The sequence below is a fragment of the Miniopterus natalensis genome, chromosome 7 (genome assembly GCF_054644295.1).
Source record: "Miniopterus natalensis isolate mMinNat1 chromosome 7, mMinNat1.hap1, whole genome shotgun sequence".
Classification (NCBI taxonomy): Eukaryota; Metazoa; Chordata; class Mammalia; order Chiroptera; family Miniopteridae; genus Miniopterus; species Miniopterus natalensis.
The window spans coordinates 80,641,122-80,667,096 of NC_142087.1; the positions used below are offsets into that span (position 1 = coordinate 80,641,122).

Genomic DNA, 25,975 nt, shown 5'->3' on the forward strand with positions numbered 1-25,975 from the left:
CTCTCCCGAGTGAAGAGCTGGGGGAAGCAATGGCGGTTTTATGAGGGAATTTCTAAACCAGCAAAGGGGAAAGTCCCAATTCACACGGACTTTTAGCCAAAACAATGAATGGGGAGGGAAGGTCCAGAAGTCCTCACCAGCCCATGAGTTTTCATTTCTGATTTTGAAAAGACCTGCTCTTTATTCTCCTGGCCTCGTTATGTTGTTAATGTGTGCGTATGGTGCCTGTCTAGCCTGGGGCCCCTGGGTTCTGTCTTGCTTTGGCACTGAAGATGACCTTGTCGATCATCCAGGCCATCGTCTCAGGAGACTTATGGGCAGGGGAAGAAAGGTGGGAAGAAGAGATGGATGTGAAACCAAGTGCCGGCACCGTGGAAACAGGGGGGTTGGCGGGCACGCGCCCTGCTGCACAGCTGCTGATCACAAGCCAGTGCAGGTCAGTTCCCACGCACCAGTCTGGTTGTCAGCATCTTGCACCTGAGGGAGCCACACGCCCTAACACCAACAGCCTTTTGGAAAAACAAAGCAAGTGCAAAAACAAACAAATACCTTAGAATTCTCTTTTTAACTCAAAGCCACGCTTCGGTGATGAAGCTGACTTCCCGTGGTTATCGGGATGGACTGATTACAGAGCCCAGAGTCATCTGCCTGAAGATAATTGCCTCAATTCTCCACTTCACTTTGCACATATAGCAACAGTCCCAATCTACCGGAGCCTCAGTGACTAGACATGTAAAATTGGTCTAATCATATTTTGAAGAGCTGGAGCTGAAAGGATTTCTATGAGCGTGTGCCTGAACCATGACACCACTAAGCCTCCCCCCCCATCGCTGCTCACTCCCCCACCACGTCTGAAGGGGTGAGTCAGAGCCTTAGCAGAGAGAAAAACAACTTTGAGGCCCTCTGTCAGTGCTGGTGACTGGAGGAAAAGGTGGGATGACCAGGAGAGCTGGACAAAAGCTACAACCGTGAGCCGGGGGATTCAACGGTGAGTCATCCTTTGCAGTCAGCGGTGTTTTCACCCGCAGACCTCAGTTACATGAGGAAGCTGGTGTGCAGGACACAGGAGGACATCTAAGACCAGAATCCCCTGGGCTGCAGGCATCTCTGGTCACTAATGTCTTGCTAACCATGGGAATAAACTGGACAAGGTGGAATGTAAGTTGGGGCTAGGCACATGGACAGAACCCAGTGCCCACTTCTGGACAGGACAAAGCCAGGCAAATGGCCAGACTCTAAGAGGGTAAACCAGGGGCCACATGGAAGCAGAGAATGGGAGGCACCATGCCCAAGGAGCACCTGTATGCCCAAGTTTATGCTTTGCCTGAGTGAGGGAGTTTCCAGAAGCTTCCTAGAAATTGCTCCTCCCCTGGCAGAGGGAGGGAGGGAGGTGTTGGATTGGAGGAAGAAACTCGATGGAGCACATGGTGAACGGGAAGGCAAAGCCACTCCTGAGAAGACAACTGCTAACAGCTGTGGACACCGGCATCTGCTCCATTTGTGATCCTGGCTCCCTTTCAAAACAAAGGGCACAGATAGAGAATTGTCATCCCGACAATGTGCCAGACAGAACCCAGTCATGTCAAAAAGACAATTATTTCCCCCATTGTTCGCTTTTGGATCTAGATGGCATTCCCCCAAAATCACAAAATCAGCTCAGGGTTGTCACCGTTTGTACTGGTGAGAGCCTGTCAGTATCAGTGCAGTCTGATTAATGGTAAAGTAGCATCCAAGAAATGAGCCAAATGTGTCTGCATTGTCCCGACCTCCTGGGGCAGCGGGAGGGGCACAGGCAAGTCTCAGTGATGGGGGCCGTTCTGGCTGATTACCAGTCAGGGGTGAGAGCCCCTTAAGCTCCCAAACTCATTCCTACCCAAAGGAAAGTTTGAAAAGCTCTCCATCTCCACAACGGTCCTTTCCAATGATTGTCCAAAAAATATGCTCAAGAGTGATTAGACCCACTTGGCTGGCAGAGCAGAACCAATCTTTTATCTTGTGTCTCATCTTAGAAAATTCGTTGGTGTCTAGGGGAACCATGACAATGGCTTGGCAAGCCTCTTGAGAACTCATGTGATTCATCCATCTTCCCCAGATTGGCCAGCACAGGGCTTCGCACACGGAAGGCACACGGGACGGGTGGATGGAAAGCAATCCTCCCACGGACTTTTAAAAGAAAAGAAAACCTCCAAATCAGACCAGGTAGAACCCACGCCTTTCAGAACCCACAAGGCGAACTCTCCCCCTGAATGTAGCCACCCTTATTGCCACCATTACCCAACTCCCCTCCTAGGTTTATGTATCTGGCATAGGATATACTATTTGGCACCTGTTGGCAATCCACTTTTGGATATTTGGGGTACTTCACACTGACATGCATGTTATGTTGTTGGATGGCAGTTGTTCCTCTCCATTACCTCAACTCCCCACAATGTCTGGAAGAGTATCTTGGTCACAGAAGTGACTCAAGACGTAACTGCTAAATAGCCAATGTCATTTTAAATTTCTAAGATGACTCTGGGACAGGAAGCAAAGAGGACCAATACAGTGAACAGACAGACTTGACTCATTTCTTTGCTTCAACAAGTGAGTTCTGGTGCAAAGAGCCTCAGAGCCCTGCCCTGGTTACGAAAGTTCCACAACATACACCTGTTTGCTCATGTCCTGAAACGCCACCCAAACATTCCTTCCTGTCACTGAGCCACTGCACTTTCCAGAGCTTCTAAAATAGAAGCAGAGTCGAAGAGCCCCCAGCCCCTCTCCCAGGGCCTCCACATGCCTTTCATGGAATGAGAACCTGTGCTGCATCGGGTTCCAACTCTCCCAGCTCATGAGTCCCACGGAAAACATCTCCAATATGTGGTCATCTGTCCTTTGATTTAAGACCAATCCTGACAAAGAGCCAACCACCTCCTGACAGCCATTCCACTGCAGAGCCCTAATTTTAAGAGTATCCTTCCTTGGGCTGGGCTGAAATCTGCCTGTTGTAACTACCACCCACCAGCTGAAATTCTGCCTCTGGACTCACAGAAATACATCTTACTGCCCTTTCCACAGGACAGTCCTTGAAGAGGCTGAACAACATTCTTCAGATTCATCCAAATAAGCACCTTACTGTACGATACTGTAAGGACAGGAAACTGCGCTGTCCTGTCCAACAGGTTTAGGGGCCCCTCCCACACAGGCCTGCAGGTGATATATGTCCACACTTTATTTACCAGCAGACAGACACAGCCCCTTGTTCCTCAGCCTGCTAACAACCTGAGGTCGTTCATCACCCGCTTGCTCCTTTTTGAAATTCACTCTGCAGCAAGCACTTTTAAAGTCATGCACGTAATGCATTTTAAAGAGAATTTCTGCACAGATCCATTTGCTCGGCCTCAGTGCTGAGAGATGGAACAGTATTTCAGTGCAGTCCCCCTGCTCCTCCTGGAGCCTGTAGGCTGGACACCAGACGCATCTGTAAATGTGCGAGATGGGGGCTCAAGAATGCAGTATCTGTTCAATGTCCGTTTGCCGATTAAAATCTATCTTGAAAAGAACGTGCATTACTAATGCAAAATCAAGTAAAAAATATATGTATCATGTAATGCACACTTTAAAAAATGCAGGCAGTCTCAGCGTGTCTGTGAGTGGACCAGCTCTGGGCTGCCATCTCCGTTACAGGCATAAAGCACTCCTGAAAAACGAAGTACTTCCTACATGCACTGAAGAACCGTAACCCACCTCGTCGCTGACAGCTGGTGTTTGTCTCCATTCAAAGGGCATCCATCAGCACCCACATGTTCCTGATTTTCCCCCCCAGTGTGCCCTGAAACCCACTTGAACAATGTGTATATGTTCCATACATTGTTAGTGCGGCTGTGCTAAATGAAAGAAATAAAGCAGGTGGGCCATTGTGAGCAGAACCTTTAAAAGGTCCCCCTAACGGCCGAGCGATCAGGATTTAAGATGTATGGCTCCAAATGCCCTGTCCAGTGTCCTATAATAATATCAACACGGTGAGTGGAGCCATCCAGGCACTTGTGGTAATAAAAGCCTTTCCGTTTCTCTGGAAAGTGTTAGAGTACAGCACAACTAGCATACAGACATTAGCCTTTTATGGGGTTTAAGACAAATCAATCCCACTTCATTAGACCAATCAGTATTTTAATGCTACAAACTAACTCAAACACAAGATGTAAGATAGACACAGCCACAGTTCAAAAACATTCAAGAATGCCCAAATCCAAGATGCAGAAACAAAACCTCAATACATCCAAAGCAGTGGCTAACGTCTTAACTCTGGGTTTGCTAGTCTTAACGCAGGCATGGTGTTGAAGGTATGAGTGTGAATCCCACCATGCTGAGTAACTCTCCAGCACCACGAAGGAGTACCAGGAGGGCTACCAGGTGGGCCAAAAAGAAAAGCAGAATTCTAGGTTGTGCTTCTTCAAGTGTCCCCCATGTTGACTCAAACACAAAGAAACCATGTGTCCCTAGTGAAGCAGCATTGTCGACACTTCCATGGACTCTAAGAGAAGGTTTGCCTTGAGTTCACCACCTTCGGTCTTGTCACTATGGCAGAAGGGGCACTCCATATTCTAGAGGGAGGGCAGGCACAGTCCAGCAGCAGCCAGGTTACAGAGGGATTCCAGAGCTTCCACAGGACATGATCTCCTGAGCAAGGACCACTCCAGGGCTCCCCTCAAGGACCTGGCACTCACTTGATTTTTCAGAGCCAAATAAGGGCCTTACTAACTTCCTCTAACGTTTCAGCCTTTGGGGTTCAACAACATGCTCCAAGCGTGTTTAGCTGCCCACTAAATCTAATGCTCTGGTTGATCCAGTTGTTTCTCATGTGGAATTCAAGCTGGAGTAAACAGTGGTGGTGGGTAAGGAGACACTCTGAGTGGTTTAATGCTCTCCTTCACAGCAGATGAACCCTAAACATCCTTTCTTAATCTAAGATTTGTTGCTCATCTTTTTATTTTATTTTATTTAACTTTCACTATCTAGAACAGAGCTTGGCAATCAATAAATATTTGTTGAATGAGTTAATTTTGTTGAAAAACTATGAGAGCTTTAAAGGGTATACCCAACCAGGTTTCCTTGCTAGCTGACCACCCTGAATCCCCCCACCCCCACCCTGCCACAGGGGGTAGAATTGGTTGTACCTACTGCTTATCAGAGCAGGAAAGACTGCCGGAAATGGTGGTTCCAGCTGATTCAAGCCTGTCTTCCAGCCCTGTTCTCCGCTAGAGCTCCTGCCGGTCCACCCATGGGCTTGCAGACCTGCAAGCCAGCACAGCTCTGTGAGGACCCTTCCTAGGGAAGAGGCTTATTTGTCCATTAGGTAATTTAGCAGATTGAGACTGTATGGGGGGGGGGGGGGGGGATTGGAAAATTCTCAAATTACAGTCACTATAACAGATCTGCTGAAGGTGGTTTCATGACTGACTGCCTGAGGTTACCATCCTCAAGCTATTAAGCCCCTGGAAAATGCCCGGGCTGGATCATGAATACTCACGTACAGACTCTCATTCCCCCCGAATGTTTGCAGTTCTGCGGTTTGGTTTGAGATGCTTCCAGTTTTGTTCATTTTAAGTATAACACCGGAGAAGTTGGGGAGGGGGTACGAACCCCATGGAGAACCCATGCCCAGCTGCCAACCTGTGGCTCAATGGCTTGCTCCCTGGCACCCGCCTGCACCCCCCACCCCCCTCGCTTGCCCAAATCCTTTCAAACAAGGTTCCCTCCTGCCACCTGCCGGCCCACTAGGGTCTGCGCCTAGGAGTTGACGCCGCCGCGCAGCTCGCCGGGAGGAGCCCCCGCCTCCTTACTGCACATGCCCGGCAGAAGTCCGGGCGCGCAACTTTGCAGAACCTCTCCACCCGTCTCTCCGCTCCTCAGTCTCCTCTCTCCTCTCGCAGACGAGAGGACCTGCGGAGGCACCTCTCCCGAGTCTTAGACTGCAGAGTCTGAGACTTCGAGAGAGGAGCCCGGGAGGAGATAGACTTTTCCTCCCCTTTCTCCATCCCTTCCTTTTGCTCAGAGAGGCGAGCAGAGGCGCGGAGCTTTAGAAAGTTGAGTTGTCAGAACGGTAGGTGCTTCCCTTTTTGCCCTTACACCGAGGCAGGGCTGGGACCTCCGGACCCAGCTTCTCACCTCGTAAGGTGCACCTTTTTCGGCTCTAGCCGCCAATGCGCACCGGAGCCACTCTCTGCAGAGCCAGAGGGTGGGTCGGCTTCTCGGCGTGTGCCTAAGAGAATGGATCGCAGGTCCCGGGCTCACTGGCGCCGAGCTCGCCACAGTTACAACGATCTGTGCCCACCCATTGGCCGCCGGGCAGCTGCCGCGCTCCTCTGGCTCTCCTGCTCCATCGCGCTCCTCCGCGCCCTTGCCACCTCCAACGCCCGCGCCCAGCGCGCAGCTGCCCAGCAGCGCCGGAGCTTTCTTAACGCCCACCACCGCTCCGCAGCCCAGGTGATCCCCGAGCCCTCCGATTCTGACACCGATCAGGAGGAGGCAGACCAAGACCTGTCCCTCCCCGACTGCCCAGAGTACGAGGAGGAGTTCGACTACGAATCCGAGACCGACACCGAGTCTGATATTGAGTCCGACACCGACTTCGACACCGAGACGGAGACCGCCCCCACCACTGAGCCCGAGACCGAGCCCGAGGACGAGCGCGGCCCCGTGGTGCCCAAGCAGAGCACCTTCAGCCAATCTCTCACCGAGCGTCTCCAAGCTCTGAGGCTGCGGAGCCCCGACGCCTCCCCGAGTCGCGCGCAGTCCAGCACTCAGGAGCCCGGGAGCCCCAGAGAGGGGGAGGAGCCTGAGCCCGAGGACAAGGATCCGAGGGACCCCGAAGAGTCTGAGGAGCCAAAGAAGGAGAAGCTGCAGCAGAGTCGCTGCAAGCCCAGAAAGCCCACCCGCCGCGACCCATCCCCGGAGTCCCCTTCCAAAAGGGGTCCCATCCCCATCCGGCGTCACTAATGGAGGACACGGTCCAGATTCTCCTTGTTTTCTTTGATTCAGGTTGGTTGCCCACCGTGGAACTGGGAAGCCTGGGGTCGGTGTGGGAGCAGCGGGAGGAAGGGAAGGAGAAGGAAGGACAGGTTGGAAAGTCAGGTTAGGAAGAAGGCGGGAAGAGAGTGGGCTCAGCTGGCTAGCCCGGGAAGTGGGAGTCCAGGAGAGCCTTCCAGGGCGCCAGAGGACGCCTGCATGACCAAAGGCTTGTTAGACGGCACGGGTGCTCCTTGCACCCCGCTGGAGACAGCCTTAAGTCTCCGAGCTGGTGTCCAGGACGCACGACTGAACCCCGGACGCACCCCCAGATTTCTAAATGCACACCCAAAAGGCATGGGTAAGTGACTTGTTTTCTGCATTTTTCCGCTCTTATGGATACTAATCTCAAACCAGTTGACTTTAGCGGGCGCCGGATATGTGGTTCGGAGGCGCGCGCGCCAACTTTCACAAAGCCAGAGCAGCCGCGCTGTAGCGACACTGTTGCAATGTGAGAAAAGTAATCAGACCGGGATTGGGTGAGAACTCCGGAGACAGCCGGCTCCGGGGAAAGTCGCGCACCGCGCTTAAGCCACTCAGAGCCTGGAGCCCAAGTCCCGGCGCTGCCAATTTGGAGCCTCGGGATCCTTGGTGCCAGTGCTCTGTGAGGCTGTGCGCCAGTGCTGGCAGCCACCACTCATCTCCGGGCGCTCGCGGGACTGGAGACCGCCGCAAAGAGCGTGCGCACCTGCCCGCGCCCTAGAACCGACCTCTCAGAGCTGAAGGCGGTTCCCTCCTGAATACCGGTACTTAGAAGGCAGGCAGAAGAGGTATAGGCGCCTCAGGGAATGCCTCTATGGGCCAGCAGGGTTGGTGGCTCGGGCTTGGTCACGTCGGGGTATCGCCAACCTTTTGGCACAGCTGTTCTGGCGACGGAGCCGGGTGCAGCCTGGCTGGAGAGGTCCCAGGCTGTTGCGCAAGGCTTTGGGGATGGAAGAGAGGGCTGAAACCCGCGAGGTGTTCGCCTGCGGAAAGGTAAAGCGGAACAGTTAACGGGGCTGGAGCGGGGTTCATGTTGATCATCAGGACACCCTACAAAGTGTCCCCAGAGAGCGCCGCACCTGCGGAGCTGGGGGAAGGTTTTGGATCCAAGGCTAGTCTTTGGGTCCAGAGGGGGCAGGGGCTGGCGGCTTCGGCAGCCTCGGGGCGGGGAGGCGGCGCACACCGGCCATTTTTTCAGCTCGGGTGGAGCCAAGTTTGGAATCTAACCTGGAGGTGAAACTGCCTTGGTGTCGGAGCACAAAACCGGCCGCAGTCCGGTAACGCATTGTTGGTGCGGAAAGTGTGCTTTCTTCGCCAATCCTGGGGGAAAAGACCGATAAGTGAAATGTATTTACAAAACCTCTCCAGGTTTGGAAGCTGATCTTTTCTTTGTGCTCGCGTCTTGCTTTATATGCGCCGGTTTAAACTATAATGATGAGAATGATTTGGGGGAAAGGTGAAGCGTTTAGAGGCTGGAAAAGACGGTCGGATCCTTAGACTCCTAAGAAAAGGATGCGGCCAGAAGGAAAACACTTTAAATGGTCTTCCTCCCACGTCTCTTCCCCAGGGAAGGCGGCACAGCGCCCGGAGACTTAGTTATGCGCGGCTGCGGCGCGGGCTAATGACTTCTGGCTGCCTGGATGCGGTTGTGGTTTTCACTAGTAAATACCCGGCGGGCAATTTGTTAGCAAGGGGCTTCCCCGGGCAGCCTGGAAGTGTCTGAAGCCTGGAGGCTGCCGTGGACTTGCAGGAGGGTACCGTGTGCCCTCCCTTGAGGGGGACTTGAAAGTGTGGGATTGCCTGAGTGAGAGGAAGCTCCCCAAAGTTGACATTTCTGCTCAAACCGAGATGCTGGGTTCCTTTCCATGGCATTAAGTGTTCTGTTTTCCCTCTGGTAATGCTTTATAGCCTGAATTCACCAAGTATAAGGTCTTCAGTGACTAGGCAGAAGCAGCCAGGTCCCCTGTTGGCTTTCGGGCATGCTTTTCAGTGTGGAAGCTACTTTCTTTCACAGGTTGGGGCGTTGGGGGCCGGTCTTTCGGCAGAGCTGGGGTTTTCACTAGAGAAATTAGCATGCTGCCTTGTTGAAGGATGAACAAACAGGTTTTTTAAAAAGTTCTCAGTGCCTAGCCCATACCTCCCACCCTAGTCTTGGTCCATTTTTTAAACAGAAACTTACATATGGGGAGGCTGGCTTTAACTGTAAGCAATATACAGGTTCATTATTGGGGGGGTCCCCATGTAGGAACACACAAATAGTTTGCCATCTTTCAGACATGCTTTTCCACAAACTAACTGAAAATCTGTTACCCACCCCCATACCCTCTTCATTCCTCCCCTCCCCCAACTTCCTCCTTCCATCCTGGCTCCAGGGTGGAAAGACCATTAGGGACTACACAAAACAACTAAGGAGTATGCCAAACCCCTAGGAAAGCACCCTGAGGAGAGGGGATTTTGCTACATAGACACTCAAACCCTCTTTCTACCTGAGCCACTTGGGTCCAGCTGCCCTTCTTTTCCAGAGAAGTTTCTGGCAAGTTCTCCAAGCATTCCCAACTCACCAGCCTCCCAGCCAGCCTTTTGTCTCACCCTGCTAAACTGGTTAGCATTTGAATGGGCTCACTTGCCCTTTCAACTTAGGTGGGGCCAGTCTGGTGAGGAAATTCTCCAAAAAAACAGACCCTATAGTGGACCACACAGGTGAATTACCAGGCAGTCATAATATTTCAAAGGAGGGGGGCGTTGGAGGACAATAAAGTTAATTAAATGTGATGGTATGCTTCAATATTTAGGATATTTTACTACATTAATCATTTGCTTAATGGAAATTTGCTTTTTATTGGACAAAGCTGCTCTTATAACTCAACTTTCCAAGTTGGAAAATCATGTAGCAATGTTCAAATATTGTGTGGTATCAACAATCTGTCGTGGGTTTACTTCTCAGGTTTGGCAAACTTTTTATCTGTGTTTATCAGAATTCAAGAACTGGGTATTTTAAAGTTTGGGATTGCCTAAGATAATGCTTCTTTAATGAATAGAAGTGCCCCCCCAACTGCTTACAGCCCTTTGACTCTCTAGCCCGATTTCAGCAGCTTTGATTGAGGTTTAATGAAGAAAGCTGCAACATCAGTGTTGCTAAGAATGAGGTCTTTTTTAGAGACTCTGCATGTGTTTTACTTAATGTATTTGTATTATCACTGCTTCACGCAGAGGGAAGCTATTGAGAGGAAACTGAGCAGAAAGCATGGTGGTGGGGAAAGCATGTCTCTTAGCAGAAAACAAATCACTAACATCAAATGAAGCTTCCAGAGGCCAGTGACGTCACAGCCCAGCAAAGGGGATGAGTCTCAAATTACGTCTTTAATCCCCATGTTACAGAATGAGAGATGGAATTCCTAGTCCTGCTCTGCAGGGGTTGACATCGTGACTCTTTTCTAAATACCCGTGCCCAGAGATGGGCAGTGGGATCTAAGGCCTAAGGACCTTCTGGTCCCAGTCTGCCCAGTGGCCTTGGCTCAGACCCAGTACCCCTCTGCCTTAGTTTCTTCACGTGGAAAATGAAGTCTCTGAAGATGATGTTCCCAGCATCCCTTTCAGCTCCACATGCCCAGAGTTGCCCAGTTTGACTCTCTCAACAATTTTAACACTAATGGAACCTAAAAAATTTTCAACGTTTGATCAAATCAAAACACCAGTTGTGAAGAAATCTGTGTTATGTTGATCTCATTTGAGTTTGTCAAATCTGTTTCTGAATTAGTGGCAAAATCACTTAAGGAGGCAAGTTAGAGAATACAGAATTCCACGGTGTCCTGTGACTAACCTATGAGAAAACTTGGCAGATACGCGGTGTTGGTCTGATGTGTGCTTATTTCCCCCACCTGCTCTCCCTGCTCCTCATGTCTGAGAACAAGCCTTTCAGAGTGGAGGCGGGCGCAGGGCCAGCAGACAGCAGCACTGGCCACAAGTCTTAACTGACCACAAGTGTTGAGCACGTTCTTCGGTAATACCTCTAAGTGTCTGATTAGGCTGGGCCTGAAAACCCAGCTCAGAAGCTGCAGCTAGTTAGGATAAACCAATTTTCCCAACCGTCTTCTTTTTCATTATCACTCCCTCCCAGGAGCTTCTTCAGACGTTTTTTTCTTAATTGCGCCTCTCCCATGAAATTTGAATACAGATATATACATATGCTGTACTGTCTGTTTCTGTACTGCAGGACCTGGTAATGACTAAGATTTCTGCACGGCCCAAAAGCAATTTTGCCTCTATTACAAATGCATGGGATAAGCCAAGCAAATGTTTTAAAAACTGGTTTATGTCAAATTAAATGACTTAACATCTCATTTTTGTTTTCTACCTAACTTTTTTTTTGCCACATATTACAAGGCCATATAGAAGGTGAATTTTACTGATGCTTGTCTTCTCTTTTTAAACCTGTTTTGTTTTTGTGGGTTTTTTTCCCCCTCCAAAGCCCCTAGTACAGATGCTGGAACCTAGTACCTAGTTAATTCACAAGGCAGAGGAGCCAGAGTAAACAGCCTAGTGACTTAGTTCTCCCAAGGCCAAGAACCCACGGTGCAGGGCCACCATCACCTGTTGACAGCACTCAGCTCGTAGAGGCAGGGCATCCGAGAGGAGTCACGGCACCCACATGCCAGCCCGCCAGCTCCCTATCCCAGGGTAGAATTGGGGAGGCTGCCTTACTGGCTATGTGTGTGGACACGGCCAGTTCTTATTCTACAGGCTTATTTTAGGGTGAGCATGTTACAAGTTAACAGGTGGGCATGGCTCTCAGAAAAGCCAGAGTAAGTAAGAATGGGCTGTGTGGACAGGGTGGGTGGTGACTGTAATGGGGTAAATTTGAGGATGGCAAAAGGAAAAGGTTTGAGGTTTTGGGGGATTGCAGAAAGAAACTGGAGGATGCAGGGAGACAGGAGCACCAGGGAAGGAACAGGAGATTTGGAGATGGCAGTCACACAGCCCTTAAATGTTGGGCCTCTCCAGAGTAGTCTGGGAAATAACGAGACAGTGAGGGAGAAAAGGGTTAGGGAGATTCCGTGGCAGTCTTCAGAGGAGCAATGTCAGCTCAGCATTCGTGAGGGCATTTTGATAGCCAAGGATGGCAGTGAAAGGCCACTGGCCAAGGGAGATCAGATGTGCTACCCTTCGCCTTGCTTTCCCCAAGTCTCTTACAGACCTGGCCCAGAAATTTCCACTTCTTGGGTGCAGTGGAGTTTCCATACATGCAGTTCAATTGCTTCAACCAAAGATTTAAACCCTAGGAAATCTTGTTTTATAGTTCAAATCTTAAATCTTGGATTTTGTTCGGTTCAGGGAGAGGCCGGCCGGCCTCTCAAGCTTGTGGGGTGTGAGGGGCATAGGGCCAGGGACTGCCAACCAGCTGAAGAAGTTGTTCTCCCCCCAGGCAAGAGCTACTTTCTGAGTGCCTGGCTTATGTCGCTGTCTCAGTCAGATTTCATTAGGAAAATTTGCTCTGGGTAATTGGGGTTCTGTGAGAAGGTGAAATATACCATTCCCCTTACATGCAAATTATGTTTCCCAGAAGCCCCGAGGGTGCCTGGAATTTCCACCATGAATTACCAAAATTTTAAACAGAGCTTCCACTAAAGCCAAATTTATCTTCCGGGATTCCCTCTCACCATCCCAGCCCCCACTTTGCCCGTCTCAGTCTCCTTCCTGTGGCACTGTTCACCTTTTCTGCAGTGACCACTTCTGCCCTCGAAATTCTCTACAGCATCACCAGCGAGCCTGGAGAGGAACCCACAGACTGGAGACTGCCCGGACCCACCACACAAGCACGGGGGTCAGGTGACAGCCTCCAGCCCTGGGTAGCCCCTCTGAGATGAGGTCTGAGTACAGCCAGGGAGCTGGTGAAGGGCTCTGAATTCATGGTGGGGTATCCCGGCCTCTGCCCGCCAGCGTGAAGCCTTTGAATCCGAGCAAGTCAGGTATTCCCCCAAGTCTGGGCTCCACTGGTTTAACACCAGTGCCGCATCCGCTGAGAACCCTCATCCATTCGAGGCGTTTTCCCTTCGGTTGGCGTTTGCCTGAAACAGCCCGGTCATGCAGACCCTCTGCAGACAGCAGTAGGCTGCTGCTGCCTCCACCGGCCAAGGCTGGCAGCGGAGATGCGGGGAGGTAAAAGGAGGGATGCAGCGCATCTCAACTAAACAGTAATTAATCGAACAGCTTCGGGTCTTATTGCTACTCAGTCAGCACTCAGAAAACACTTGTCACTGGGAGGCTGAGAAACGTCCTAGGTGTCCAAATTCTCTTTCCTAAGTTCTCTCCTTTTGCCATTTCCTCCCATCTGGTGAAGAGACTCTCCTTTTCCTCATTTGAAAGAAACCTACTGACAACTAATGACACAAGACTGGGCTGCAGAGGCTTTTCTGCAGTGCTTCCCCCCCCCCCCCCCCCCCGCATGCTACAGCTAGGACGAAATACCACTGCCAAAAAAGACGGTGTTCTCTGGTTTCTGCTCCCTTCCCCCCTGCCCACCTCCATTCCCTGTCAAAGGACCCTCTTCTACTTTGCTTTGGCTTTCTTGGATACAGGGATGAACTAAGAAAGTTGACAGGCAGCTACTTAAAATTTGGATGTGCCTTGTGCATTTGGCAATGAGAATCCCCAAATGTAAGTATGTTAACAGCTGTTTGCTGATTATATGTGCTGGCATGGAGGCATCATTATAGTGGTAAGGCTCAGTCTGGGAAGCCCAGGGCCACACGTGGGACCACGTCCCCACAGGTAGCAGTGGTGCTGTTCAGCATCAGCAGTGAAAGGATACCTTCTTTGCATTTGGGTTAGTTATTTACAAGCCAGCTGGTTTGCTACCTGTGGCACCTGGGCCATTCGAGGAGTTTAACGGAGACATGGTAGGGTTTCCCATTCTGTTCCTGGGTCATCAAGTGTAGAAAACTTCTTTTCTAGTAGCTATAATTCAGGAAACCCTCACCTGGGCTTTGACAGCCAGTTCTTCCTTCTCCACGGCATCTCACTGCAGCCCTTCCCAGGCACGCACTTCCTGGGGACAGGGCCCAGGCCCTGGGACTCAGTTTTAGTCCCTCGCCTGGCTCAGCCTGCTCTCAGGAACCCTCACCAGCCTGTCTTGCCATCCAGCTCCTGAACTGTGTGAACCTATTAACTGACTTTCCTTCCTTGTTCCTTCTCATTCTTATGAAATATTTACCTCTTTCCCTGATAGAAACCATCCAGAACTGGAAACCTATACTTCAGATACTTTGCTACTATAAAATTACAGTGGCAGATCCTAAAAACTATGACCCAGTGGGATTAGGCCTGGACTAGGCTGCCCACTACCACTCATCACCGGCCACCTCCATCCAAGGCAAGGTCACATTTCTATCTTAAGCCAACAAAATCACCAGCCCTGAGCAGGCTCATGATAGTCCCACCAATCAGGGTGGCCCCCAGTCAACCCACCAGCTGATCACCCCCAGCTCTTACCATACCAGGTTCCTCAGGTCCCTGTGGCCAGGCCACCCAGCTGCCTTTTGGGTTAGTTAGCTCCTCAAACATCTGGCCACACTTATGGGGTCTTTGGAGTCCCACTGCTGATCTGCAGTGGAGTTTCAGCTCTGAACCCCACTCACCCACATCATTTGGGGTTTTCAGATTCTGGTGGCCAGTCACTACAGAAAAATAAGAATGGACAAAGAGAGACATGTCAGAGTTAAATACTGGTGATTTTTGCTTCCTGGTCCTAATTTACTTTGAAATTAAGGCGATTTCTACTCAAGGCTAAGGGTCCTTTCTCAGCTTATAGCAGTGGTTTCAACCGGGGGCGGGGGGGGGGGCAATTTTACCCTCCAGAGGGCATTTGGCAAAGTCTAGAGACTTTTTTTGTTGCTATAACTAAGGGGATGCTACTGGCATCTAGTGGGTAGAGGCTAGGGATGCTGCTAAGCATCGTACAGTGCCCAGGATAGTCACCACAACAAAGTGCCCCGCCCCAAATGTCAACAGTGCAAAGGCTAAGAAAACTCCATCTAGGTTAGCTAAGCTGACCAATTCTTCCTCTTTCCTCTGATGTATGCCACTAGTCCCCTCCTAGCCCCATGCCGTCTCCTTTTCTCCTCTTCAGTACTGCAAGTGTTCAAGATTCTGTCACCAAATGCATCTCTCCCCTTGAGGGCATTATCTGATCACGTGGCTTCAAATCCTAATAAGGATGACCATCACTTTGAATGTGGGGTCTTTACCTTTCTTCTAAACTTCAGACCCATCCTCCTAAATAATAGGCTGTAAAAATCTCCACTGGGACTACCCATCCTTCATTCAACTCTGCCCTGTCTAAAACCCAATTTGCTTTGCCACCATGCCAACTCCTCCCCAGCCCTCCCTGACTTCCCTTCCCCACCCATGCCCCATGGTCCAGGTGCCAGACTTTGGTTCCACCACCTTTTGTGCCATTCTAGCACCTAAGTTGCTAGAAGGTCCTTTGGGATCCTGTGAGTCCCTTCCTTCAGACTTGCTGCTTCCTTCAGGAGCTGTGGATCTCCCTCCCCTAAAGGTCATGACCAGACACAGCCCCTGTATTCTCTACCTCCAGACCATCCTCCATATTGCCTCAACCTTTCTGAAAACAGCCTCAAATCCTCCCTTGCAGGACAAAAAAACCGTCAACACCTCCATTTCCTACCAAAATAGCCTCAAAACCGCTTGCCTGATATTCCACCGTGCCCTCAAGAGACCCCATCTAACCTTTCCTCCTCCTCCGAGGCCCGCAGGGCAGCCTCTCCCTCCCCCAGCCCTGCGCCATGTTTCCTACCACCGTTCCTTCACGGTCGCCAACACCTCCCCTCCCCCATCCCCTAATCATAGTCAAGTAAGCCATCTGTCTCCATGGAAGTCCATTTGAAATGCCATTATCTCCACGGAGACCCTTCAGGGTCGCCCCCGTTGAAGGTCTTTTATGTCTGCTGTTTACCCTTTAGAATGGATTGGTCATCCGCCCAGTCTTTATCCCCCCAAAGCATGTGCTCTCCTGCTATAAAGAACCAAGATCCCAGAAAGAATGTGAAGAGCGGGGTCCCGCAGGCCCTCGAGCGTGTGGAACAAAGGGTCCCGTACCCACTCCTTGATGAACAGTGCTCTGGAAGGGCGAGGCCTAGCGACAGCAACCGTCCCTTTGGGGCCCCACCCCCAACACCTACTAACCTTGCACTTCGGCAGAGCTCAGCATCCCTGAGCACCCAACTCCTTATCCCTCTGGGGTTGCTCTTCCGTACCGGGGCACTCAGCCCTCTCCTTCCTCGGGATCCTGGCCCCCTACCTCCAGGCTCTGGAAACCGTCCTCGCCCCAGCCGCCGGACCCTGTGTTGGGTGTGTTTGCCCACCGCCATCTGTGAGACCAAGGGTTGGCCCCTGAAAGCCCCAACCTCCCCTCCCAGCCTCATGAGTTTTGGAGTCAGGAAGAGTGACCCCACGATGCCAGGCGACCTCGTGGAGCCCGAGGCCTGGCCGCCATACGCCCGCCCACCAACTGCTTCCAAACACCCCAGCAGCACCACCTCTGAGGGCGTTCCAACGCGGCGCCCCCTGTTGGACCTCCCACTCATATCCGGTTTCCGGTCCGACGCCCCCTGCTCATTCGCCAGGCAGCCTTGATTGACGTGACCCCAGCCCAATGGCTGACCCAGCACTGGGGTCGGAGGGGAGCGAGTTGACTGTTGGGACCCAGTTGGCACCTTGAGTGGATGCTCAAGTGGTTGAACCATCGCGTGTGGGCGGAGTTGGCCAAAGTTTGGACCAAAGTTCAGTGTTGGCATTTGGAAGAGTGTAGACCCAAAGAGCTGAGATGACACACCTTGGGGGCACCCAAACATTACCCAGGGTAGGACTTTGGCAGCTTTCCTCCGCACAGCGCGGCGACGCCGGGTGGCAGGTGCGCGGGCAATGCCGCGCAGTGGCTGTGGTCTTCTCGTTCTAAAAGGGAAGCGTTAGATTTAATGAGATCGGATTGTGAGTGGTTCGCCAGCCCGCGGCGCGCGGTAAAGCGATCCAAGCGGTGCGCCTCGCTTGCCGCAGTCCGCCCTTTGTTACACACATCCCGCCATTCCATCCCTGTCCGCAGGCCAGGTGACCCACCTGTCCCCTGACCAGCTGCCTTGCACCTAAAGGTGGCTCACAAGCCTTCTCACCCGCTGGCAAGACAGACCTGATGCCCATGCCCCGGGTTTTACGTGATCCGCAAACAGCAAATTTTTTCCCGCGGCTCCCATCTGACCGTCGACCCCAGAGCCGGAGCAGTAGGCACCCGCGCGCGCAGCCCCCCAGGCCGGGTGGGCTCTGCTCTCTCCGGCTCTGAGCCCCCACGCGCCCCGGAAACGGGAGCGCAGCCGGCGGCGGCCGGGTTTATGACCAGACTTAGTGCCGCCTCGGCAGGCTGCAGCAGTTGGAAAGTAGAGCGGCTACCTGGAGACACCCACAGCAAAAGGAGAGGGGCTGGGCAGGGGCTGGAGGGGGGCTGGAGAGGAGCCAGAGGAAGGAGCTGAGCGACCGACCCTGCGGCCGCTGCCGCGGTGGGAAGCAGCACACCGGGCAGCTGTTCGCCCGCACGGCGTGGCACGGCGTGTGCCTGTGGGTTCGGCGCGCACAGGGTCGACCAGTCTCTGAAACCACCCTGAATCGGCCATAAGTCCCAACTTAAATCCTCGCTAACCCTTCCCCAGAGCAGTAGGACCCGCGGAAGTCTGAGGCCTGCGCTCTGTGGGGTCCCTGTGCGCGTGCCGCTCCCCCCCCCCCCGTTTGGTGCCGCCGCAGCTACCGCTTTGAGGGTCTCCGTGGTACTCGCCCGAGACCCCTTTCTTCCCTGAATCATTTGTCCACATAACCAGGGAAGAACCCGGCCCGCGCCGCTTTCAACTACTGCGGGGACCACCGGAGCGTGGTGGGCACGGGGGACACTTAAGTGATTTACGCCAGCCGGCTTCGGCAGGCCGGCGAACGCCAGCTGCAGCGGCGGGGAGAAAGTACCCCAAGGCGTTTTACAAACAAATTGTGTGCACAGACTCGGCAGCCCGTCGCCGTGCGCCGCCCGTGCTCTCCGTCGGTGGGCTCCCGACCACCTGTGGCATCCTCGCGCGCGCTCGCCCCCTTCCCACGCGCCTAAAGCCTTGCGCTCCGGCCTTGGGGCTCAGGATTGAAGGCTGCGGAGGGCTCGGGGCTGTGACTCTTGGGTTCAGAGGTATTTCGGGGTGATGAACCTCCACGCAGCCGCCCCCTCCCCCAAGGAGAGTCAGTCGTGTCTGAGAGGGAGGGTTTCAGCTCCTGCGCTCCAGCATCCCGGGGCCCACGTCTTGCGTCACGTGTCCCACGGCGCAGGAGAGCTCTGTCGCTGGCCAGGGGAGAAGAGAGGAGAAAGACTCCAAATCAGTCAGGGAGAGGAGCGGAGGAGCCAAAACGTCCCCGCGAGGCCTGCGCTCGTCGCCCCCTTACCCAAGCCCCGGGCTCCTGGCGGCAGAGCCGGCTCCCGCAGCCGCCCGGGCTCGGGCCGGCGTCCTCTGGTGGCAGAGAGGGCGCACTACGAGCGATTTTCGGACCGAATCGACGCGCTCCTCAGATCCAAACAGGCGGGGCTGGCCTGGAGGACACAGAGAGACAGACACAGAGACTGAGGAGGGGGGACAAGGGCAGGTCAAGAGGGGCCCAGGGGCAGCCTGAGGAGGTAAAAAGTGGCCAGGAGGGAGCTAAGGCTCCACCAGCAGCAAGAGAGTTGCTTCTGCCACAGTCCAGGATCTGAACCCCTAGACCTCACAAGGGTTGGAAAGTGAGGTTGGACAACTTTCTAGCTGGTGCTTTGATTTTTGGGGGGGAGGGGAGATATTTTTTTCACCCTAGTTTGGTTGGGTGCTCCATCTCAGGGGGCCCCAAGTTTATTTTAAGAGTCCGCCACCCTGTTATGGGCCTGCGCAACTGCCTCGACGGCAATAATATGTCAGGACAACACAATATCCCCCTTGAATTCGGGGAGCAACCCGAACAACCATCCTTGGAGGCCTCAGGGGCAGCTGCCCCCAGTGCTGGGCCTAGCGCAGCCGAAGAAATGGAGACCCAACCGTCTGGCAGCGAGCCCATCCCCGTCGAGATTGAAGGCGAGGCCTGTGGGCCCCCAGAGCTCTCCAGGCCCAACTTCCAGGGCCTGGGCAAGTCCGTGCAGGAAGCTGGAGCCCGTGGAGCCCACAGCCCACCTCCTGAGGAAGCCATGCCCTTCGAGGTCAAGCAGCCCAGCTTGGGAGGCTTCTGGCCTACCCTGGAGCAGCCGGGAGACACCAGTGGGGCCCATGCAGACCTCCAGGCCTTCAGCCCAGTGCACGTGGAGCCTGGAGCCCTCTGTGAGGTCAGAACAGATCTGGGAAGCTACAGCCCTCCACCCGAAGAAGCCATGCCCTATGAGTGCGAGCAGCCTGCCCGGGGTGGCTGCGGCCAACCTCTCCTGCAGGTCTCAGACCTCGCTCCAGGAGGCCGGGGTGTGGGGGTCTTTAGCGCCCCCCCAGAGGAGCCCCAAGCCCTCAGACCTGCGAACGCAGTCTTCAGAGGAGGCTGCAGCCCTCCCCCTGAGGAGGCTATGCCATTTGAGTTTGATGGAGCAGCCATTGGGGACGACAGCCCACCCCCTGGGCTCCCCCGAGCTAACCTACAAATCGACGACGGTGGCGGCAGCCAGTTCGCGGCAGCGGCGGAGCCGAGCGCGGTCCTCCTCGCTCCCGCCGCGAACGAGCCCCCCCCCCCGGGTCCCGGGAGCCATCGGCAGCTCATCTCGAGAGGCTGTCAGACCTCCTCCACACTTCGTGGGCGACAGCCCCCCGATGGAGATCTCCGGACCCCCGCTCGAGATTGGCAGAGCCCCCGTTGGGGTCGACGACGCTCCCGTCAACGTGGACAGCCCCCCAATCGCGCTTGACAGCCCGCCCATCGAGGTCTCCGGAGCCCCAGTTAAGAGAGAGCGAGCAGACGGGGAGAGACCCCCAGCCGAAGGCGAAGCAGCCGAGATGGAAGGAAGCCCGGCCGCCGCAGCTGCGGAGGGAGACCAGGTCCCCGCTCCCGGAGACGGAGCTGCAGCCGCGGGGGCCGCCGATGCCCAGGCCGCTCCGGCCGCCCCAGCCGCCGCCGCCGGGGCCGCCCCGGCCGCCGCCGCCCCAGCCGCCGGGGCCGCCCCTGCCGTGCCCGCCGCCCGCGCCGCCCGCGCCACGCCTGTCGCCTGGGCAGCCCCGGCCGCCGCCGGAGCCCGCCCCAAGCCCCGCTTCCTCAGACCCCCCAGCCCCGAGATCCAGGCTGCCGATCCGCCTACTCCGCAGCCTGCTCGCGCGTATGCCTGGCGGGGCAGGTCCGAGCGCGGCCGCGACGACGACGAAGGGTCGGCCAGCAGCAGCGAGGAGTCCGACGATGGGACCTTCGGATGCCACGGCTGCTGGCAGCCCGGGCGAGACCGCCGCCGCCGAAAGCCGCAGCGCAACTGGCTCCGCAACTTCCTCGTGCGGGCCTTCGGGGGCTGCTTCGGCCGACCTGAGAGCTCCGAGCCCAGAGCCCCGCGCAGCCCCAAGGTCAAGAAGATTCCGCTGGTGGAGACGCGCGGGCAGATGCGCAAGGACGCCCAGGAGCAGCGCGCCCAGAAGCGCGCCCAGAAGAAACGCAGCAAGCTCATCGACAAGCAGCTCCAGGAGGAGAAGATGGGCTACATGTGCACGCACCGCCTGCTGCTTCTAGGTAACGCGGCGGACTCTGCCGGGGAGCAGGGCCGCCGGGCCGGGAGGGGCGGCGGGCTGCCCGCGGGGGCTCGGGCCTGGCGGCGGGAGGCGGGTGCCTGGGCTCGGGCCGGGGGCCTGCTGGGAAGTTCCAGTGCGGGCCCTAACTTTGCCCCGGGAGCGGGAGGGCGTCTCGGGTGGGCTTGGGTGGTCGGAGTATATGCCCTCCAGGGAGAAAAGTGGTGCCGTACAACACTGAGGGTCGTTTCCAGCTGGACAAACCAGCGTCAGCGACCGTAGGACGACCCCGAATCCTGGGGTGGGGGACGGCACGAAAGGCGGGGGCTTCAGGTGAGCCAGGAGCTGCCGGGGAGGGGCCTGGGCCGCGGTGGGAAGGGGTCACTGGGAAGGCGCGCCCCCGCCTCGCCTGGCACGGCTGCTTGGACTCAGACAGCTTGTCGCTGGTGTGTGTCGGTGTCCATATTGTGTCCGCCTGTGCATGATATGCTCCAGTGCCCCCAGTTCCCATCCCCGGCACCCCAACTACCCGCCGACTGTGTACTTGTAGCGGGGAACGGGCTGTCTTGTGTTGTGCGCCATGGCGAGGCCAAACTTTCCTGTCCGCACACTGGCGGAGCCCGCGAGCCGGCGCTGCGGGCGGGCGGCCGGCCGGCGTGCGGGAGGAGGCGGGACGTCTCGCGACGCCCGCACCGCGCTCGGAGAGGGGCCGCCCGCGGGCTCCATAACCTTTTTTTCTGTGTGTCTTTCTCTCTTTTTTCCCTTTGCGCTAAGCGTTTCCTCACTTCTCATTCGTTCGCCAAACCCTCCCGCCTTTACGGTTGAAAAACCAGACACTCAGGTATCTGGGGCGCCAGGGCGCACACAGGAGCCGGGGACCCGGACGCGCTCGGCTCACCTGGCGGGCGGCGGGCGGGACCCGCCAACCTGCGCGGGGCAAGTCTGGATCCAAACCCCACGGGGCTGGTTCCGCGGGGGTGGGCGTGGCTGTTTTAAAAATGTGAAATAATTTTTTTCCTAGGGACGAGCCCGAGGTAAGCCAATCATTTACACTTTCACACTAGTGCAGTAGGAGGGGCTTGGTTTTAAAAGAGGGGTTGTGCATTGGGTGTGGACTGCTGTCTTGTGTTCGAAATGCAATTAAAATAAAACTTTTTTAAAAATGCTCTGAGTGTATTTTAAGCGTGTGGATAAAAATGTGGTAAAACTGACTGTGACTTCTGAAATCTGTAAATGTCTGCATGTGAATCTTTCCAAGCAGCTTTAGCTGGGGGAAAAGAGGCCCAAAGGTAAGATCCTCTGCAAATGGGCTGGGGGTTAAAAATAAATAAATAAAAAGGTCTTGTGTTAATAATCATATTAGAAGGCTACTTTTGGGGGCCCTCTACATGCCCCCTCTCCTTTCCAGGGCCCCCACCTCCCCCCACAACAAGACCTCCCCCCATCTTCAAGTCCTTCCCTGGCCCCTCCCAGTCTCCACCCCCTTGCCTCCTCAAGACTCCTTTAGCTCAGATCTGGGGTGTTGACTCTGTGCCACAGTTAATCAAAGCAGTAATTAGCAGTGGTCTGAATGTGTGGCTTAAATAAAAATTTCAAAAGTGAAACTCCACAATCTTAATTTATTTCATTCTCTAAGACCTTTCAAGGGATTTGAAGATCACAATTTCTAAGGCTTTGCTAAATATTTGTTAAGTATTTTATAATGTGTCATGGTTTTAATTAGTGACATTATTGACATAGCTGTATGCCTTTGTGATGTGCGTCTCTCACAAATCACAGTGTTAAATGTGATGGTCATTTATGCCCACCCAGGGAGGTAATGACATCATCATTTTCCCAACAGCATACAGAAGGGAGGTAGTTTAAGTGTGGGAGGTCCCAACTGCGCTCAAGTCACCAAGCCTCAAATGACAACACAGTTTTCCTGTGAACACCTGGTTTTGCCACGAGTCCCATTTCAATATTCCAAGCATAGCTCTGGGAAACAAACCTGTGATGGGCAAGGGGAGCACAATTGGGTAGGCAGGAGAGTCAGTGGCAGTGTGCACTTGCTCCCTCATGGGCAGTGTCCCTGGCTGCTGGGGCTTCAGTTGCCTCATTTGTGAAACTCCTGAGTCCTCTATTCAGGAAGTGGGGGGGGGGGGGGGCAGGGGCAGAGCAGGGAGCCCAGTTCACTCAAATCAGCACTGGAGGCTCATACCATAGGGGATGCAAACACTAACCCTGCAGCAAACTGTCTGTGTCTGGGGCAGAGTCTAATGAATATAAGAAGTCTCCCCTGTTTTGTATGGGGTGGGGGGGAGGGTTAATCTTAATAAGAAGAAATTTGCCATTGTCCTGGCTCTGCTCCCAGGGTGGTGGTCCAGGAGACCAACCTCAGGCCACATGTAGCAGGAACCTGAATTCAGGTAGCCTGGCTTACAGCTTCTGACCAGCTTTTCATGTTGCCCAAGTGCCAAGGGCGCCCCACCCGGGTCTAAGTTACTCACTGGGGAGGGGGAGAGGAGGAGGCCTTATATTTAGAACAAGACTTTTTACTAACATTCTAGTCCTAACACGTAAAACAAGACATCCATCTCCCTGCCACTGAAAATGCAGACCAAATGACCATCCTTTGATGTGGCTCTGAATTTGTGACGTGCAGATTCATCTGTGGCTTTCAAAGTGTCTGTGTGTTTGTGTATATGTGCCCCCTCTGTTTTTATTGCCCAAACAGCTTAACATTACATAGATTTTTTTTAAAAAGTTATAGTTAACATACAGTATTATATTAGTTCCAGGTGTACAACACAGTGATTCAACATTTATGTACCTTACAAAGTGATCACCACAAGTCTAGTAAACATGTCATCACACAAAGTTATCACAGTGTTATTAACTGTCCCCTAAGCTGTACTCAGGGAATCTTAAGGGAAGGTGACAGATAGAGTCAATAACTGGACTAGAATTCTAGAATATCTAAAGAGTTAAAGCCTTTTTCTTACTCAACACTATTCAAATAGACTGTTTCCATGTTTCTGTTGCCCTTTTGGATAATTTCGGTGACTTGAACATTTTTGGAAACCTAATTTGGGTGTGATTCCCCTATGTCTTAAGAATTGAAGGGGCTGCTAGATTAGAATTTCTTAGTAGCTCCTGCATTTATTAAAATTATGCAGACAAACACTCTGTGTAATAATGTCCATTCTGCCATGAGGCTTTATTTCTACAGTTAGTCTCAGTTAATTGTGCAATGACTTATTTATGCCACCAGCCACCAGGTGCAACAGTGTTGCATCGCAGCCATCTTGCAGGAGCACTTTTTTCCCTAATACAACCATTTTTCTGTATTCAAAATGCCCTCACTGAGCTATTCAGTACAGTGGAGAGAATGTGGCCTATGAGGCCACAGCATTGTTAGAATTAAGAGAGACTTTTTATCACTTTCCCTTCTCTGTCGCCCAATAGTATTTTGTGTTTCTCAAAGGCCAAAGTTCTTTCCTGTCTTTTAAAATACAATTTCCCCTAGATTTCTCTTTTAAGAAATGTTTTTTTCTATACAGCTAGGTTAAATTTTATAATTTACTTACATTACATATACCATGAAAAACTGGTGTGACGCTGTTTTGTGTATCCCCTCCTGACCCGAAAGAAGGGGATACACAATGGCCCTGGAGTTCTTAGTAACCAGTAATAGCAATGATTCCGCATAGTGACAACACATTCTTACTGTATTTTTAAAAGCCTTTCGTGGAGTCACATTTGTCCTTTGAAACAGCCTTGGGCAATAAAAACACGCTAGGACCCCATTTCATAGGCAAATCAGAGACTGAATGTCAGGGACTTTTGCTCAAGGACTGCAAGGTAAGTGAAGGAATCCATGCTTATCCAAAAACGTGGCAGTCGCTGTATCACATTATTTAAATGTAAAGCATGATTACTGCAATGTACTGTGTGCTCTTAAAATCCCTTGTCAGATGACAGGTGACCAGCAGTCTTCTGCTTCCTGATTTACAGCCAAAGCCTGACAGATTCCTGGTTATAAATGTCCATTGAGTGTACATGAAATGTGAGCTCCCCCGTTTCTGAGATACCTGTCATTGCTGCGGTGATATCTAGTTTCCACCATTTGCTTTAGCTCACCAGCCAACACTGCAGTCTTAGCTCATTTGTTGGGCTTTTCCCCCCTATTTTCTTTTAAATGCAGGTTTTCTTTAGAGTCTTTTTCAAATCCCCCCGTGGTTTTCTTCAGGGTCTAAAGCCTTCCTCCTGACTTGGATTTCCACTAAAAATAATAATTTTAAAATGCAGTTGTTTTTATGCATTGCTTCCCTCCATTTTTAGTGTTCTGGTGTAATAGACTGTTTAGAAGCCTGCCTTAGGTCTAATGACCCTATTAAAATAACTGTTGCTCAGAATCCTTCATAGTGACTTTTTGAAAGTATTTCTTTTTTTTAGTCAAGGCTAATTCCTGCTTAGTGAGAGCCAATGCACAATCTTAGAAATCACCTTTGATTTTTATGCAGGAAGGTCGGTATTATGCAAGAAAATAAACTTATTTTTAGGAAAATAACCAAATTGACTAGATTTGAAATTCCCCATACTAGCCATACCTCTTCTTTTTAGAATTGATTTCCCCACCAAGTAAAGCACACCCCTCACCTCCAGCAAAACTGTGGCTCTTAAAATGCCCCTATCAGGTAACTTTTAGGAGGCCTGTGACAGCCAATGAAAATTGGCCTCTACACTTCTTGGTTTCTTTCATCTGTGGCAAAGTGGGGTTCTTCCCAAACTCACCTTGTCCCTCCTGGGGTTCCCAGTGGAGCAGCCATTTTCAAATCAAAGGGCGCAGGGTCTGTTGATATGACAGTGTCCCCACCATCCATGAAAGGATGAGGAAGAGGGAACTAAAAGCATTGGTCAGTCAGTCTAGTTAACCCTCTCCAGCCCTGATGGCCCCTCAGCAATAGGGACTCTGAGATTCTAGCCCTGCTAAAACCAACCTTAACAGATTTCATTGAATTAGACGGAAAGGGTCTTTGTCCCATCAGGGCTCTATTCTGGCCTGTGGTCACCCTGGGCATAAGAACCTGGTTTTTTCAGAGAGAGAGAGAGTGGCCCGAGCCTGCCGCTCTGGGAGTCCTGCTGAGGACAAAATCCGCAAGCCCTCAGAGGCCGTTAGACAAGTGAGGAGGACGGCGAGAAGGCCCAGCTACAGCTGGCCA

The 25,975-nt window shown here is 52.9% G+C and overlaps 3 protein-coding genes across 8 annotated transcripts in view; 2 read left to right on the forward strand and 1 right to left on the reverse strand.

The window, feature by feature from the left end:
- LOC148092833 (uncharacterized) overlaps window positions 1-16,316 on the reverse strand; it is a 29,647-nt gene extending 13,331 nt beyond the window's left edge. For 2 of the 6 annotated variants that reach the window (XM_087819202.1, XM_087819201.1), the window contains exons 1-4: window positions 16,228-16,316; window positions 14,515-14,699; window positions 8,254-8,346; window positions 7,755-8,009 (exon numbers count right to left, since the gene is read on the reverse strand). In XM_087819202.1, the coding sequence (XP_087675328.1) occupies window positions 7,839-8,009; window positions 8,254-8,346; window positions 14,515-14,699; window positions 16,228-16,252 (474 nt within the window). In that variant the 5' untranslated portion in view covers window positions 16,253-16,316 and the 3' untranslated portion in view covers window positions 7,755-7,838. Of the gene's footprint in view, window positions 1-809; window positions 5,272-7,754; window positions 8,010-8,253; window positions 8,347-14,514; window positions 14,700-16,227 lie in introns of those variants that run through there. The other 4 variants (XM_087819203.1, XR_015714836.1, XR_015714837.1 and 1 more) reach the window with 4 other exon arrangements.
- Window positions 5,876-7,676, forward strand: LOC107529353 (neuroendocrine secretory protein 55-like). Its single transcript, XM_016202720.2, has one exon. It carries the CDS (start codon window positions 6,247-6,249, stop codon window positions 6,973-6,975), a length of 729 nt encoding a protein of 242 aa, XP_016058206.1. The 5' UTR covers window positions 5,876-6,246; the 3' UTR covers window positions 6,976-7,676.
- A 2,637-nt stretch (window positions 16,317-18,953) lies between the features above and the next one.
- Window positions 18,954-21,321, forward strand: LOC107529637 (protein ALEX-like; the record flags this gene model as incomplete). Its single annotated transcript, XM_087819325.1, is given in 4 exon segments — window positions 18,954-19,787; window positions 19,789-20,231; window positions 20,396-20,950; window positions 21,276-21,321. Coding segments are annotated over 4 exon segments (1,878 nt in total), but the record flags the coding sequence as incomplete, so codon positions are not given.
- Window positions 21,322-25,975: the final 4,654 nt, after the last annotated feature.

What these genes read in the sequence shown, in the direction of transcription:
- LOC107529353 (XM_016202720.2), top strand. Translation starts at nt 6,247, where the DNA reads ATGGATCGCAGGTCCCGGGCTCACTGGCGCCGAGCTCGCCACAGTTAC.